At 40.3% G+C, this 17,704-nt stretch overlaps 1 protein-coding gene across 4 annotated transcripts in view; it reads right to left on the bottom strand.

Annotated features, from left to right (window-relative positions):
• ARNT2 (aryl hydrocarbon receptor nuclear translocator 2) overlaps nt 1-17,704 on the bottom strand; it is a 99,745-nt gene that overhangs the window by 30,791 nt on the left and 51,250 nt on the right. For all 4 annotated transcript variants that reach the window (XM_026856199.1, XM_026856198.1, XM_026856200.1 and 1 more), the window contains 4 exons: nt 12,969-13,071; nt 10,886-10,951; nt 10,477-10,562; nt 1,471-1,547 (listed from right to left, as the gene is read on the bottom strand). In XM_026856199.1, coding sequence (XP_026712000.1) covers nt 1,471-1,547; nt 10,477-10,562; nt 10,886-10,951; nt 12,969-13,071 — 332 coding nt within the window. The remainder of the gene's footprint in view (nt 1-1,470; nt 1,548-10,476; nt 10,563-10,885; nt 10,952-12,968; nt 13,072-17,704) is intronic.

Raw genomic sequence — 17,704 nt, 5'->3', positions numbered from 1 at the left:
TCTGCATGAAACCCGTGCAATCAGGCCACTTCATATTCATTCATTCCTACAGGCTACAAATGAGACCATTGTTTTTCTTACAACTTTCAGAGCCATCTCTGTTAACAAGGTCCCAACGCAAAAGCAGCAAAATCTCATTTGTTGCTGTCTTGAAGCAGATTAGCCAGTTAACTGCATGCAAGGTTTCAATTTGCTGCTACAGAGCACAGTTTATAATTTGTGCACTTGACTCCTTTGTGATTAAACCCATCCCCAGAGCCTCCTCTTGCCCTCCTTCATGTACCCTGCTGGCTCTTCTAACATAACAGATGTTTTGACACTGCACATTACTGATGTGATCTCGGAAATCATCTTTCTTTGGCAGCTGTAACATATGAATCCCTGTAACTTCCTTAGCTCCATCAGTGGAATATATTACCCTTGACTATAAACGCATCATGCAATACTTTTGTATCCCTGCCATCAGAATGGAGACACGCTCTGCACAAGTGCTAACATTTGCAGCAACGTGCAAGCTGTTCACCTCAAGTAAGATGGGTCTGGCACCTGTGCCCTAACGAAAGGGTCATCCTACTTCGTAAGAAGGAGTGATGCCATCCTAGCAGATGGCAACGAGCGCAGGCCAACAGGAGACCCTGCAGGAGGCTCAAACATGTTCACCCATGGCAGAATTCCCAGACTGGAAGGATAAAAATTAGCCTCCTTGCTGCAGTGAAGGAGATTCACTGCAAATGGTCTAGATTCTGTTCAGAACTCTCATCAGCAACGGACAAAGGAAGAAAATGTAATACATCAGCTGCAACCGTCTGGACAAAAAGGAAGTAAAATTTTATTCTCACAGTTCCTTTCGCTGACATCACACCTGAATGCACACTACAATACACACGGAGAATAAAGCTGTTATTTGTGAAGTGCCTCTTGACTGCCTTATCTTCCTCATTTCCAGAATAACTCCTGTCATCACAGTTTTTCAAGCAGTTGATTAGCCAGAGAGAATGAATGAAAGAATATGAGGCAGCCAGTCACTGGCTTTGGGAGCCACTTTAACCTACCATCTGCAGCACCTGTACTGCCATATTTCTCACAGTCTAGACTATCCCAGCCCTGTGCCCTAGAGAGTAGTAGGTCTGCACATGCTCATGCTCCAGGTGTGTCTTTGCTGCTGTTGTTGGGTTAAATACACATGCACCAAAATCACATTTTCATTTTGGTCTGTTGACATGTTCCAAACAAGTCTTGCCCACGCCAGAAGGGTTGGAACTAGATGATCTTTAAGGTCCCTTCCAACCCAAATCATTCTATGATTCTATAAACCACTGGCTGCACACCAACATCGAGACACTTTGCGTTTTGGAGGCATGTTAAAAGTTACAGTGTAGTACCAGAACTTCGTGCAAATCCTGCACAACTAAAGCACAAGACTGACTACGCTTTCACAAGTAGTTTATATAAAGGAAAGATTGGCATTACCTGAAGCCTTCCTATTGCCACGAGGCAATATTTACTGCCTTGTCCCACATCAGCATCTTCTTCTGGTATAGTCATTCCTAAAGTAGAAGATAACAAATACTGTTATAGTTAGGAAATTTGGATGAGTAGATACACTGCTGGCCTGGTTCTATACTATTGTAGATGCTCTAAATCATTCAGAATAACCATACTGTCTTCTCTAGGGTTCAGGCATTATCTCTGAGTTCAGATCAGATGATCTTTCTTAGTCGTGCTTGATCTTACGTACCTCACATGCAATATGCAGCAATTTTGGCTGCTGAAGATAAAGCAGATACAAAAATTCCATCATACGCTGAGACAGACAGTAACATTTCCTTGAGTACTGCTCCGCAGCATGTCACTGGAACCATGTAGTCACCGAATATCGTCAGTGAATTCACACTATGTTCATCTTTCTTTGTGAATAATATATTATAATGAGCCTTAAAAACAAGGCATAGCCTAGATTATTCATTCGTGCTCATACTTAACAGCCGGTTTTACTTTTTTCTATAATGGACTAAATCTGGGTCGTTATGTTGAAAGATTGAAAAAATGTGGATGCTTTGCTAACAGTGCTTGTGTAGCGGGAGTGACTATTATAAACACAGGAATAATTTCAAAACATACATGTGTACTGTTTTCCATCTCAGTGTTTCACAAATAGGAACACTGAGATTAGCTCTGTTTACTTGCTAGTTGGCTAAGCTTTTAGGTAAGGCTATTTCCCAACTCCAGTTTTGAGATACCAATTTCCTATGAAATACTTGAAAAAACATCTTCCAAGAGTGACACCGCTGACTTATTTTAAGTGATTTGTAAACTCTTCCACAGACTTTTTCAAGGAATTCCGTCACAACAGGCAGCGAACCACTTCAGAAGCACTTTAAAGCATTAATGAAACTAATTGCAAAGCAGCTACCAATTATGAAACAACAGCCACTTTATTCTCAAAATTTATTAATTCCCAATGTAAGTCAATCTTTGGACCATGCAGAGGATGACAGCATACAACTTTCTTAAATGACGCGTCTGAAAAATAACTATAAATGCTGCTGAATGAACTGACGTAGTCTCTGAAGTTATTTTGTATCAAAATAATTAAACCTTATCTGACAATCAGTTTCTAAATAGCACTCTACAGATATTTTTCAGTTCCCATTGAGCTATATAATAAAATAAAATGAAAGAAAAAAAACCCTGTATTTTTGTATATATATATTAAAACTTTATTTGCAGTGGAATTCACAGTTTTGGAGGTGTAACTTTATTTGCAGCCTCCAACAGGTAACTAGGATTTTTTCAGGGGATCTCAAGAGCTTTACAAAGGAGGAAAAATTATTGCCCCTTCTAACAACTGGGAAATTAAGGTGCAGTACAAATTTCCACACCACACACCACAAGAGGTGGGCAAAACCCCCTTGTCTTCTCCACAGTGATCTTGCCACCCAGAGATACAAATTTGTCCCTAAATAAGTCCTTAGCTTCTCAACTGATGTGATATCCCTCACCAAATGCTGAGATACTCCTCTGAAATGTTCTCTCACAAGCTGTGTGAGAAGATCAAGGTGGCACTATGTGACCTTATGAGTACATTTTAAGAAATCAATCACTAAACACATAAGTTAAGAATAACATTGGAAGGGATCAACACGTTATTTTCGAATTAAACATTATTTTGTGCTTCCAATAAAGGTTCCTCTGCAGGTTACTAGGGACCCAAACTTTCACTTGAGGTCCTTCACCTGAGTTAGAACATCCTTGAAATGAAGGTAGCCTGAGTTTACCCTCCCTGTGGGGCCATTCTGCACTGCCTGAAGTTTTTCAGTTTATCCTTCAAGCAGTTAGATTACAAAGCATTGCTCTGGTATTTCACGCACCACTGTTGCAGTCGCTTTTCTGTTACACATCAGGCAAACTACAAACAAGAGTCCAAAGACAAATTAAGTCCCATGCTCCGAGACACCAGCACACCACGGAGAGCATAAACCACTGACATGAAACTACAGTTAAGGGATTCATATTACAGAAGTATTTTGTTTTCCTTCCTTCTGTGTTTACACACACAGTTATTTCTTCAATACAAGACTTAGTAATTACCTAATGACAGCTCCAATGGGCAAAGGAACTGAATTTGGCTGCCTCCTGAGAAAAAGAGAGAAAATTACCCTGAAAAAGCAGCAGCAAACACATCGACTCAAAACTGTGTCCGCTTTAGACGAAATTCTGGCAGACACATGGCTGCTGTCTGCTCACATACACGTGGGGTACCTGGAAGAGTGAGCTCCCAGCACTGAACCTAGATTCCTCCACATGAGCAATTTGAATTTTAAATAGGTAGAAAATGGTTAACTGAGAATTGTGTGCAGTTTGCAAGGGATGGTAACTGGAATCCAGCAGTTTCCCCTTATAAAGCAGTGACTAGAGGTATGAACTGAGAGCAGGACAAATTAAATGATGCAGCAGTTTAAGACTGTGAGGATGCTGACTGATGGAAAAGAAATGCAGCAGTGTACTAAAACAACCAGAGAAGGAAAGAAAGCAACAGAAGAGTTGACCTAACGCTTTGTCTGGAAGCTGGCAGCAGGGACTGCATCCCTCCAGGAGATGGATGAGGAGTCTCTCACTCCTCAGTCCTGAACTCCACACCAGGACAAACCCTCAAGTTCAACCACCAGCTCAAAGAACCAACATTTTAAAAGCTGGTGCCTGGAACAATGACAGTTACATTCAGACAGCTCAGTACAGGTAGTCTGATTCCAAAGATGGGGAGTGATTCTAGGTCTTGGCACCTTCACTAGATTTTCTTGGTGGATGACTGGTACTGCTGAGAATTAGGCCACTTAAACACAGGGGCCTAAATGATGTTTTAAGGAAATAATTCTAGCCATTCTAGTTGGATAACCTTAACCAAAAGGTCCCTTTAAAATGGAGTTGCCATTTGAGAAGGACAGATTGAAAACATTTTCCCTTGACTTCAAAAGCTTTTTTCAGTCATTTCCTTAGCAGCACAGTGCATTGCAAAGGACAGCAAAGATACTCAGCTGGATGGATTCCACTTTGCAGTTTCCAACAACGCTTTCCTTTTTAGGAACTTGGTCCATGCTTGCTACTGCCCAAATAAACTCAAAGCAACATAAACAATCTCCAAAATTAAACCTAGCTGAGAAACACCATTTCTGATGTCACTCTGTTGGCAAGGGAGGCTGTTGTTCCAATTGCATTGCCACCTTTTTTTTTTTTTTTTTTTTTTTTTTTTTCTTCTTCTTCCCCGCCATGATGGATTACATTTGGTTTGTATAACACACTGGAAAAATGTATTAGTTGGGTTATCCCACAAGACACCCTATGAATAAAAAAAACAGTCTACCTGGAATGAATCAATATGTGACCCAGTGAATTGCTAACCCTTCCTAAAAGTGCCTAGAGTAAAAATATGCCAGAATGATTGTCTTCTTGTCTGCAGAGTAAGTGCTATTACTGACAGCATTCCATAGAGGGAAATTGGTTTCTTTACTCTCTTGCTGATAGTTAAAAAGTTTCAACTGTGGGTGAGCTTATATATGAGATGTAGAGAGATTCACTTTTTCTTTGACATACTTCCTACTGAACACACTCCACTGTGGACAGGTAAATAAAGATATGTGTACTTAATATTGGGTTGTCTGGCTCTTCACATAATGTAATATTGCTCCTTAACGTCACCAAATACCATCAGTAGAAAAAAAGTTGCAAAAGCCTCCAAGAAAGCAGCCATGAAACCGATCTTTAGGAAGCATCAACAAAATAAACATACATTAGTTATTCACATTCTTTATGTGTAACCCTGAGAAAGGCTTTATTTCTCAACACCAAATATATGCTCCTCTTGAATAATAAATACAGAGTTATGCTTGTTCAAGTTAATATCAACAATTTGCAAAGCTAAGCCTGCAACTGAGCATCATAAACAGAACGCTGTGCCGTTAGAGGTTATGTTTAATTTCCAAGTGTCCTTTATGCCAGCAAACAGTTTCCCACAGGGCAATGGCATGTGTTTGTGTGGACATAAGGAACTTTTTAGTTTTCCCAACAAGCTTCCAGTTGGCTCTAACAACAGAACAGCTTCATTTTCTGCCTTCTTTCTCTATCCTTCTATCCTGTATTTTCTGCGAGACCCAGAACGGTGTTAGTGGATTTGTGGCTTTACTTCACTACACTCAAAAATAAGTTATTTATGAGCTTTTAGAAGGACATAATTTAAGTGTCCAGTGGTCACTAGCAAACCCCTGTTATTGCCTAACTCCATCAGAACCATTTCTGATAGCCACATGCCTGTGCGTGAAACCGCAGCGCGACTTTATCTCCCATACACAACAATGGAAAAAAGCTTTCACTAAAAAAAGAACAGCAGACCAAGGGAAAATCTAATGAAAAATCCCAACAAAAATTAAATTCTTAAAAAAAAAAAAAAAAAGCGCTTTAAAAATGACAGCACTGCAAAGAATATTCAAGCAACTATTTTGTTTTGTATTGGAAGAGGGAGTACTTTGCACAAACGTCCAGATTCTGGCCAAAACTTTAAAATAACCTAACAGCTTTGGCATTCTGTGGTTAAGACGTTACCGTAAGTCTGACTTGGAAGACTAAAATGTTTCTTTTTTAAGATAAAAAAAAACTAACAAGAAAAAAAAAAGATTTCAACATTATTTGAATGTAACATTATTCTGGGACTTCTTATTTGAAGTTTTCAAAATAAGTATCTATCTAAGACTTTTCTTCACTATGTGTTTTTCTGCAGGTCCTGGCTTTGATTTACAGAAAACTAGCAACATCCCGACAGACTCTCCACCAAATATTTTCCATCAATTGTTATGGCACGAAAAAAACTATTAGGAAAATATCATATGGACCACATAAGATTAATTTCCGTTCAGGAACGAGATGCTCAGAGGGGGAAGAAAAAAAAAAAAAAGAAGAAAAGTAAATGCTTGCTTAAATTGAAAACTGAATGATCTGGAGAAGGTCAGCACGTCTCAGTTTCATGAGTGGTTACGAACTTGAAGTTTTGTCTAGGCTCAGGATCACAAGCTGCTTCACCAGGAGCAGGAGCGGCACACGCTGGACTTGGTGCTCAGCCAGTTTCAAAAGAGTGGCCTTTTTATCTCATCCAAAATAATCCAGCACTGCACTATCATTATTTAATCTAGCATACGCTCCATATAAGAAATGAACAACGTAACTGGTTGGAATGTATCTGACTCCTTTTTCCTTTGACTTCTACACAGTTTACCCAAATTACTTGAGGCCGACATGTAATTTATGGGGATATAAGCATATAGGTATCACGTGCTGGGTTTTGTACTTGAGTTTAGTTTTACCTTTTTCTTGCAGGCACAATGGAGGAAAATTAACAGAGCATTAATGAACCCGGTGCGAATGGACACGCTCCTCAAAGCGGCTCCATCTCCTCTCTGTGTCCCACTCGCTCAGAGGCAAATCCGCTGCATGAAGGGAACAGCCGAACAGCTCCTTTTCCAGGGGAACACAGAGAGAGGCTCCAGCACTCCTGGGTCTGCCCTGTTAGGAAACATGGGAGAGGCAGGTGCTGCCTGCGGGTCCTGCGTGCTCTGGGCGGAGGATGAGGCGTGATGCTGTCTGTGTTTGCTCTCTCGTTTCTCAGTGGAAAAGGGCAGGCTGCCAATAACTGAGCCTTCCTGCTCCATTAAGGATAAGGGGTAAAAACCCCCAAAACTCAGACTAGATGTGCTAAGTGATTTCTCACTGACCACAGACCCAAGCCATAACAGAATTTGCTTTCTACTTCTGTGAAAAAAAAAAATATCAAAACCCAGTCCTTAAAATATGCCACCACAGTGATGCCAGCTGTCATTTGTTTTCACCTGTTTAAAGTTTATGAGTTAAGAGATTTAGTAGAGATTACTCACAGCAGCAGCAGCGTTGTCAAACCTGATAGTCTTTCACACCAATAATGATCACAGAGCAGCTCTTGTCTTGATATTTCTGTATCAATACTGATTGTGTTATACTCAGTGTGGAATAAAAAAAATTAACACCTTGGCCACAGACAATGCAATAAAGCCCAGAATGAGAAAATTCCAGGTGCTAAACAAATCAGATTAAGTACAGATTAAGTGCATTTGCTAAATATTTTTTATTTCATCTATGAAAGTATGTTTTATGTGTTTTATATTAGCTGTATAATGTATGTGCCACATTGCATGCTCCAAAAGGATATGGAGTTTATATTAGAATGTCCACTTGGCAACTGAAAAATAAATTTAAATGATCTTTTCCATAGCTGAAGTTTTAAACAGCTGTGATTTAGCACAAACCCATTTATTCCCAAGAATCCAGACCTGATGCAAAGGCCAGGGGCTGGCTATTCTCTAGCTGATTTGAACAAAAGTAATTTTATTACAGGGTAGAAAAGCCTTAGCAAATTCAATTACTGCTGCAGTTATTTCATTTGCTTTGCAGATTATGGTTGAATTACCATTGGAAATGAGAACAAATGCAGTGATGTTGCCACTTATTTATCTAAACATACTGGGGACCAATTCAGCTCATGGATATTCCCATTCAACTCAAAGTCAATGGATACATGACAATCACCAATATAAAGTGGGGGAGACTAGGAGGGCAAATAAACACTCATGAAAGAGGCCCCGATTCAGTACTGCATGCCCTGAAAAAGGCACTTAGGCATGACTATTACGAGTAACAATTTGAATGGTAAAATAAAAGACCACTGAAATTCCACACAAGGCTGTCAAAATCTAAAACATCCCTTAGGATTGTGATATAGTTTGGAGGCATTAACACTGTGGAGGAACACTGGTGTATCATAAGGGAGCACCATGTGATTCTGAGGAATGGAGTAATAGACATGGGATGCGATTCAACATTACTAAATGCATAAGCATGCACTTAGGGACTAATAACAGTCATAAACTACAGCAACAGAAACGGGATGAAACCATATTGCTAATTGAAAGCTCACACAATTCAAAGCTATTTTTGCTGTGAACTGGAAGATCTTGACAACTGGGACAAAGGCAGGGGATTTAGGATGCCAGCAGGATGCACTATACAAAAGAGAAGTGTGCTATATTGTGTACTGCCAGTCAAGATAGGAAATATTATTCATTGTGCATCACTACAGTCTCATCTGAAACAAGAGCACACTATGCCAGTGACCCACAGTTTGAAACGTTAAGTGAAAACTTGAACAAGTGCAGAGATAAGACACAAGGATAAAGAAGAGAATGCCCTGTGAGAATGGAGATTAGAAGAAGTGAGCTGGTTTAACTGCGCAAAGTCAAGGCTGACGGCATATGTCCTCCTCCTGGAAATGCACCAGAACTCTGGAGAGACAGACACAAAGCAGGAAAACTCCCACTTGATCTTCAGTTAAATACAGTCCAAGAACACACTGGCATAAACCTCCCATAAACCAATGAGGACTGGAAATTAAAGAGGTCGTTAAGCATGGGAGAGCAGCGAGGTTCTGGAAGAGCTGGGGAAGGGGAAAACACCTCACTAACTGGAACCTAGAGTGTGATACGTGGCAACAGGGCACTTGGAGATCCTTTTCAACCCATGCTCCTGCACTCGAGTGCCTGCTCCCCTGCAGAAATGGCAGCTGGAAGTCACATAGTGCTGATATTGTAACCTAGTGCTGACACGACCATGCATTTGCAGCTCCGCATTAGCAACATACATCCCTGAAGGGTTAGAACTCTTTCAGTGTCCCACAGCATGCAGCAAGCTTGTCATTCAAGCTACACAAGGAGCTAAAAAAAAAAAAAATAATCTCACTTGACCTGCACCTTCCTGAAGTGACATCCTGTGTATCAAGGCTGAATTCAATGATGTTTGGAATTACCAATAGAGAAATTAATCTTTTTGTGGAAGAAAACAAAAAAAAAACCCTTAGCAAGATAATAAATATTATATTTATCAATATTATGTTTTTTTTATAAATAGAGCAATTTACATACACCGTGCTCTCACTCTTTTGAGACAGAAATGAAATCAAAACATTTTGATTCCTACAGCACACTGAAGTATATTAAAACCTATTAGCAACAAGAGGGGAGGTTTTCCTCTTCTTCTGAAACTGCAGTTCAGCAGGAAAGCAACAAGTTCACATCCGCATGCTACTGTCCGCACACCGTAGCACAGGCTTGGCGCAAACCACCTCTCAGCAATCATAATCCCCGGACAAAGTGATTTATGCTTGTGGTATACGACCACAAAAGGGCAGGACAACTCAGGGTTTGATTTATGCCAGCAGGCGCTGTCATATTGCAAACAGCCTCTTCAACTGCTGCAAATGCCAAGGTCAACTAACCCAGTTCATGATGATGTCTGGATGAGGTCCACTGTCTCCTCTTTGAATTTTTCAAAGGTGAATATTCCCATATGTAATACTGAGTTGCAGTAGGTAAATGTTTTTCTCTGTAGTTCAAAGCGGTTTGCCAAGACTTGTTTCCCAGAAAAACAGCCTCAAAACAGAACTTATCACAAACACTGAACATTCCCCACTAACACCACCCCTGTGAAGACCTATGCGTTGAAATTACATATTTTCATACATATGTGCTTGCAAGTCAGTACTTAAATCTAAAAGCACTAGTTGGCGTTTTCTAGAGGTACAGATGCTTTGTGTTTACCTTCTTAAAGACAGGCCATTTTTATGTCTATCAGATTGAAAATTTTTGGCTCCAGCTGCTGTAATCTCACATTACTGACAGCTTCTACAGCTCTCTGTGCCAATGAAATAGAGAAGGGTTTCACATGGAAAAACACGGATGCCCAGAGTGAGTAACAACAGCTGATTTCTTGATACCAAAGGCTTCTCAAGATGAGACTGAATGGGTTACCCCACTGAAATACATCCTCAATTTGTACCAGCAAAGGGATCCTAAGCCAGGTTTCAAGGATTTGTCTTGCAGATAGTTCAATGAGATAGATACACACCTGCTGGTGGCCAAGCCTTGATATAGCCAGTGCAATGGACAACAGCATACTGTGCTTCGCCTTCTTTTACTGGGCCAAGACCATTCCTAAATGAAAAGGAAACACAAAAATACCACGTTGATATTAAAGCGGAGTAGTTTTATGTTTTTAAACTACTACTAATGATTTAATGATATTTGTAAGTTCGAAATAACCGTCAACCTAGAGTTGTGTACAATGTCAGCTCCATTACAAATCTATTCCAGTGTTATTTGCTTTCTGTAATACTTCTTGGAAGTGCTATTTTACACTGTGTGCTAAAGCAGACGTTTGTCCAGGATGTTTGTAGACTCCTTGACTGAGCATTAGCCCAGTGGAAAATGAGAGTGCTTAAGGCAACTAACTGTTATGGTAAATTAAGTAACAGTACCTGTATCTTTTTCGCATGGTGGTTATTCTGTTCAGAGGTAAATGATCCAGAGGAGCATTTCCACACCTAAAATTAAAATTAATATTTGAAAGAGCTCCAAAATTAATATAAATACTCAAGATGAAAATGCATTTTTAAGATCTTTATTAGTATATGTAAGTTGTCAATAATGGATATTAACTTCTGACCGAAAGTTGCATATTCATGTTTTCTTAAAACTTGCTGCTTCCACCGGCTGAGCTTTATGGGTGTGATACAAATATTTATTTTACAAAGAAAAGTAGAAGAGACTACAGAAAGATTTCCTCCTGTCCTCCAAAACCTAAAGACTATTTGAAAGAGATATTCCAAGAGTGGCTAAAGAATACGCTTCAAAATACTACGAAACAAGGGTGAGAACTAGAGAAGAATGTAAATTAGGTCCCCAAATATCCACACAAAATAATCTCAGTTTTCCAGCAGCTTCCTTGGACACAACATTTTGACTGCCATACACCAGCTACAATGTTAGTAGATATTAATCTAGTGATTGCAAGAAGAGACTCTTTTCATTGTCAAGTAACTTTAACACTTGTTCATGTATATCTTGGTATACTTCTAACTATGCCTAACTGCATAATTTTAACAATCCATCTGAAGCTAAGTAAATAGTTTGAAGGGTAAAACCAGTTCAATTTCAATTGAAGAAAGAACAATAACAATGAAGGAAGTAATCACAGGGAAGGTTCACATTATTTGAGGCTCATTCTTCCCACAAGTTTTTTTTTTTAATAATTATTATTCTCTTTTTTTTTTTTTTTTTTTTTTTTAAATACTGGTCACTGCCAAGGAGAAGGAATGAACAATTCAAGTAAGATTTAGAACTACAAAAACAATGGGGCTACAGGCACGTATAAAACTACTCTCATGCATTGGAGTTTACAGAATCAGGGTGCTAGGAAATAAGTGCAGTCTGAAATGTTGTTTTAAAAGCTGGGGAACAACTGTAAACAGGAGATTAGGCCTGGTCTTCTCTGCACAATAAAGTCTGCCTCACAAGACCACTACGTGCAGCTTGGAGGAAGAGAAAGCAATGTTCCAAGCATCTCTCTGACACGTCGTATTTCTTTCCCCCCAGTTGGGGATGGAGAAGGAGGTATAGCTTTGAAGTCTAATCATGCAGGTATGAACTATATAAACCCTTTAACAAAGGCACCCAAGAGCCATACATCCAGCTTCCTCATATGACTGGAAGAAAATCCACCACATAACCGAAGTACAGGCATCTGTTGTAATGTGGCAAATATTTTGCTTTGCATGTTTCATTCCGTATCAATTTTGCATCATCTGTTTTCAACACATACATTGGATATAGGCTGCAGATGCAATTATGTACTTTCCCCCCCTAACCACACAGAGAAATTTATTGCAATAGCAACAGGCACTTTATCCTGTTAGCACTCCAACAACAGAAGTGCCCACAAGCCCCCACGCAGAAGCACTGGGCAGGCAGATCTCTCTAAAGAAGCCCAAGCTATACAGGAGAAGTTGGAAAATTGCAAAAGAAAAATCCTCTAACAATTACTCATTTATCTAGAATCAACCAGCTGACATCTGGTTAATTCATACCAGGCTTAGGTTAATTCCTACATAGCTGGCAAGTTTGCAACTGAATTCCTGTTTGTCTTCAAGATTCTTTTAATATTATTGGTTTGCTGAAAAAATACACAGAGTTGGGCTTTCATTACACTTGCAAAAGCTTTGTTCCCGAAGCACTGATTCGAACAATTTGACTAGAAGAGACAATGGCTTACATTCCAGGGGTGAAATTGTCATGAAGTTCTCTGGGGAAAGAATACTACATCCCACACTGATAAAAATAACTGCAACACATAAACGAGGTGCTGTTTTGTGATCAATCATAACGGAAGACAGGTTTCAGTTTTACTCCAGTTCCAAAAGCAAGCATTTTGGAAATGCTTAATGGGAGTGTGTCATTACAGCTTTGTTTTTTAAGCAAGGTCAAATTAGTGCAACAAAATCTCTGAAGTCTAATCTGAGATGGGACTGGAACCATCACAGGAATACAAGGTAAATGCAATACCTCATCCTGCAAATGAAAGAGCGCCTTGATCCCATGCACATTCTCATTGAGGACTGCTGACCCTCTTTCTTTACTGTTCCAGTCTTCAAGTCCAGGATTCGTCCTAAAGAAAAGCCAGAGAGAGCAACTGATGTTCAGTACATAAATTTAATTCCATTTACTATAAACTAATATGACAGTAAGTTCATAAGCTAAATGCCATTAGCCCAGTCAAGGGGAAAAACGCCAACAAAAACTCTTGATCCTGGTCTCACACGGGTTATGTGTTCGTTTAACTAATGATTTCAGCAAAGTTGACTATGAGTCACAACAGTGATGGCTCTTTTCTTGGTTGGCCCAAGACCAACTTCCAAGCCAGGGTCAAATATCTGGAAGCAGAGAAGACAATGCCAGCAAGCACAGCTTTGTGACTTGATCTGCTTGCTCCACTCTTTACCAGAACTATGGATAAAGCAACACGTGTCATTCCCCTGGAGGCTGCTCCTTTTTCCCTGTGCTCTTGTGTCTACCCAGAACACTCACACCATAACACCATCTCACATATTCAGGGCTCCAGGGATAGTGAGGAAAACATAAGACCAAGCTTTCCTCCTTGATGATGAGATACGGGATAGATCACAGCAGCACCTGCGGTGGGGCCCTTTCCGAGTTGACAAACCCCCTACATGTCAGTATATTTTTAAAGTTAATTTTCAGCCGGATCAGTGAGATGGTCTGACCCGCTACACAGCGACATGAGCCTATGCAAGGACCATGGCTGGATGCCATAAGCTGACTACAAACTCAGAATCTCACACCCCACAGACACAGCTCTGAAAAGGGATGACAGCAACCAAGTCATCTCAAGAGAGGACAGGATGGAGGGAGCACTGAGCAGACCCTTCTACAGTAAGTTGGGGGAGGTCTTTATCAAAAACCTAAGGTAGCAAGGTGGTAATGGATTAACCTTTCCATTCTCCTGAGACAAAACAGAAGGCAGCGATTACTACTACAGGTAGGTTTGGATTAGTGATGGCAAGGTACAGGGTATCACCTAGAATCCTATTGTTTATCACCAAAGAACTAACTGAATGGACTTCTGCATCTACAGCTCAATAGCTAACAGATGATTATAAAATCTTGCACATTAGTAACACAGACTAGAAATGAATCACTGGCCCAGATCCACAATGCTTCAGGGCTGGATACAGCCACAGAAGTGACAGTGGGCAAGAGAAAGGCAGTGGAACAGCTGCTAGACCATTAAACCCCAGCCACCAGTGCTGATGACACACGGCCATCAGCAAATCTACGTGCTTAAGGTAGGTACAGTATCTTCCAATAACTGAAACCATACAAGCCTAAGCCTTCACCACGATATAACTAGCCAAGTTTACAGCAGTAGAAGATACCATACTCTGTGCTAGGTTGAAGAAATCATGCAGAATACATCCCCCTCATCAGATTTCCTCAAAAGTCTCTGTCCAAAAATTAAGTTCTGAAATAATCCTACTGCCAAACATTAATTTCAGAATTATTTTAACTGAAAATACTTACCTCCATCCATGAACAGGAATAAAATCACTATGAAACAGTTTAAAGATCAGTATTTTCAATAAGAAACTAGGCAGTAGCATTTTATTCTTAAGGTATACTAAAGATAATTACTTCTAGAGGAAAGCCATCCTTGTTGACAGAAGGTCGGACTGTGTCATTTGGTGCATCTCCAAGGTATATCTCAGATGGTTAAGAAGTCAGCAAGCCTGGGAGCAATTTCTAAAGATGCTTCGACTCAAGGAGCACTGGGCTATATATTAATATAGATGCATGATTCATGTGTGAGCTGGGGACAATCACACCGCTGTATTTCCCAGCTCAGTTACACTGACCCTATGATGTATGATGGATCTGAGGTTCAAACACACTTCCTTTCCCTGCACCAGAGTCTGTGTCTCTGTCTCATTTCCTATAGCCAAAACCCCAGTCTATTTCCCCACCCCCTCAACTAATCAAACAATTTAGAGAAATAAAATATCATTAGGCAGGAGGCAAACGGGCTCACAAACGAAGGCAATACGTGATGAAGCAAAGACAGAATATATGTGCAGGACTCAATGGCTGTCCATGTGAGCATACAAGCCAAAACAAAACATCAGAAGCATTTTCTTCCCTCTTTGGACACAATAACTTTGTCATACACATGAACAAAAGAAGAGTTTCTGTGTTCTTTCCATTCCAATACAAAATCTTGAAGTGACACTAATAATCAAAAAGCAGTGACAGTAAACGTAACTCAAACAGCTAATAGAAATGTCTCAGCTTTTATCATCCAGGAGCATCTATAATAACAAGCATACTTCACAATTACGTGGCCACTAAGCCTAAAATTGTTGACGCATTCCTTTGGCATGTCTGGAACTACCGACAACAAAAGTCATAGTTTTTAAATTTAGCTTTTTTTGTTTGGCAATGTCTTAGAAATATGTATCAGATAACAAATAGGAGTCTAAATTTTCCCCTGACTTACAAAATCACCACAGGGGGTATGTGGGGGTATGAATCAGAGAAATGTTTGGTCCATCAACATTAGAACAAAGCTCTCCCAGCAGCTTGTTTCAATAGTCCGTTGTGTGTGTGTTAACTTTATCAAAATCTACACTGTACTGTTAGAGCTCTAAAGAACAAGCAGTTTGTGTCTTATATTATTAGAAGCTTATGATCAAATTATATCAAAAAGAGGAAGAATTACAGTTGAATAGACTAGGGACAAAGCTTTCAATCTAGCTCAAACACGCCTGTCAGTGCATGCGCTGGGACAAGAGGGATCTCCTAAGACATGGCATACCAGGGCTGGTATCTCTGTTGGAGGTTTTAAGTTAATAATATTTGTGCCGTGATGTGCACAGAGCGTACCCGGGAGACTAACCTGGGAAACAACCCGCTGTGAGATCTGTGCGCAACCGATGTGGCCATGTGGCACAGGTAAATGCTAGCTTTGGAAAAAGGAATGGCATAATACTCCCACTCCCTGTGACTGCCCGCAGGCTTGCAAACACACCACTAAGAGCTTTCTCTGTTTTGAGAGCTCTACTGTTTAATAATGGCAATCTGGATACAGTATTACTTTTTATTTTTATGCTAACTGCTCAAAAAGCCATCTTCATTCCTAGACCTAGACTTACAGCATTTAGCTTTTACCAGAGAATTCCGAAGAAGTGAAGAGACTGAAAACAATGAAGCCAGGACAAGCTGGAGTTGTACCTGTGTTTCTCGTAACTTCTTGTTATGCCAATCTGCAGCCGTGACAATACAATGTCGTCACCTGGTCTCAAGACAAAACTCACAGCTGTTTCTCCCCAAGCTCCTCATTACTCCACACCTGACTCCGAGAAGGGGATGGACCCACACTGCTCTACTTCTGCCATCATGGAACTGCAAAATCATCTTCTATCTGCTTTAATATCATCTACAGTTCACTGCAGCTGCTCTGGGATGGACCCTGGCAGGTCCCACACTGCAGTCAAGCAAACTGGCATAAATCACAACACAGTGTCATACAGACAACTCAGTTTAAGGAGGTTGCATGCTCTGATGATAGCTCTGTCACAGAACCATAAAATGTTTATACCTCCATGTGTTCCTGCATCTTTTACAGTGGTGCTGCCACCTTGGTGATAAATGCTCATTTAGGTTTCTCCACAGGAAACACACAAAATACATTTGATGTAAATGTTGGTGATTATATTCTTGCTAATTATAAATAATCTAGGATGCTCTGACAGCTTCTGCTGAATAGTGTACATGTGCATTTTTAAAATTTCTTCTTCTGGTTTCTTCAGAAGAACAGTTTTAAAGTTCCACCACCAGCTGGATTCCTTATGAGCTTCTCCATAAATTGGTAACAGCGTGTAGTGCATTTTCATGTTAAACTTTTCCCCTCTCTGGCTCCAGACACAACCCTCAGATACAGCAAGTGCAGGGTGCGTGTCTCCATCACAGCACTACTGCGACTGACACTGCTGTCTTATTACCACTTACAGCAGCTGCACCATTCAGAGGAAACCAGAGTTTACTCTGCTGCAAAAGAGAAAACAAATAGATGAGCATAATGCTTATTAAAACCAGCACATAAATCTCTCCGGTTGGTCTGGGTATAGTTGATAATTTGTTGAAACCTACCCACTACAGTCCCCATTGGGAAGGCAGTATTGCTTAAATCTTTATTAATCAGTTGTCCTCTGAGCAGGAATCCACCAAGGGACCCATGAACTTGATGCCTGGAAAGGACTGTTCAGAGGGGACCAGAGGTGAGGACAGTGTGCAAGAGATTCATTATTTGGGTAAAATTAGAGAAGCCATATAAAGCTCTTCCCACTAAAGAGACCAGTTAGTACCAAGGACACACGCCAGAAACATCCCCTTTGTGTTATGTTGCAGCGTGTTTTCAAAGATGCCCTAAAAATGTTCTCATGGTCAAGTGGACAAATGTTCATATTGGCACTGATATGCCCCTTATGTGTGCAAATAGTGAACAGATTATGCACGAACCTTCTCCTTTTGGATCTCCAGTTGCTACCGTAAATGTTCAAACACCTTTTCTGTGTTTGTATTGTTTGAGATGAACCTCAGCCAAGGATTGGTCTGAGCCTGCTGAAGTTCATGAGGTTTCAAATCTGGGAGTTCGGCTCAAATCCATCCTTACACAGTAATACCAGCCTGTTCGAAAATTTGTTCCTCCATGTTTAAACACTACATGT

The sequence above is a fragment of the Athene cunicularia genome (genome assembly GCF_003259725.1).
Source record: "Athene cunicularia isolate RWA chromosome 10 unlocalized genomic scaffold, athCun1 chr10_part1, whole genome shotgun sequence".
NCBI classification, from domain to species: domain Eukaryota; kingdom Metazoa; phylum Chordata; class Aves; order Strigiformes; family Strigidae; genus Athene; species Athene cunicularia.
Note: the sequence above shows the minus strand (reverse complement) of the source record. Positions and strands in the feature narration are given on the sequence as shown.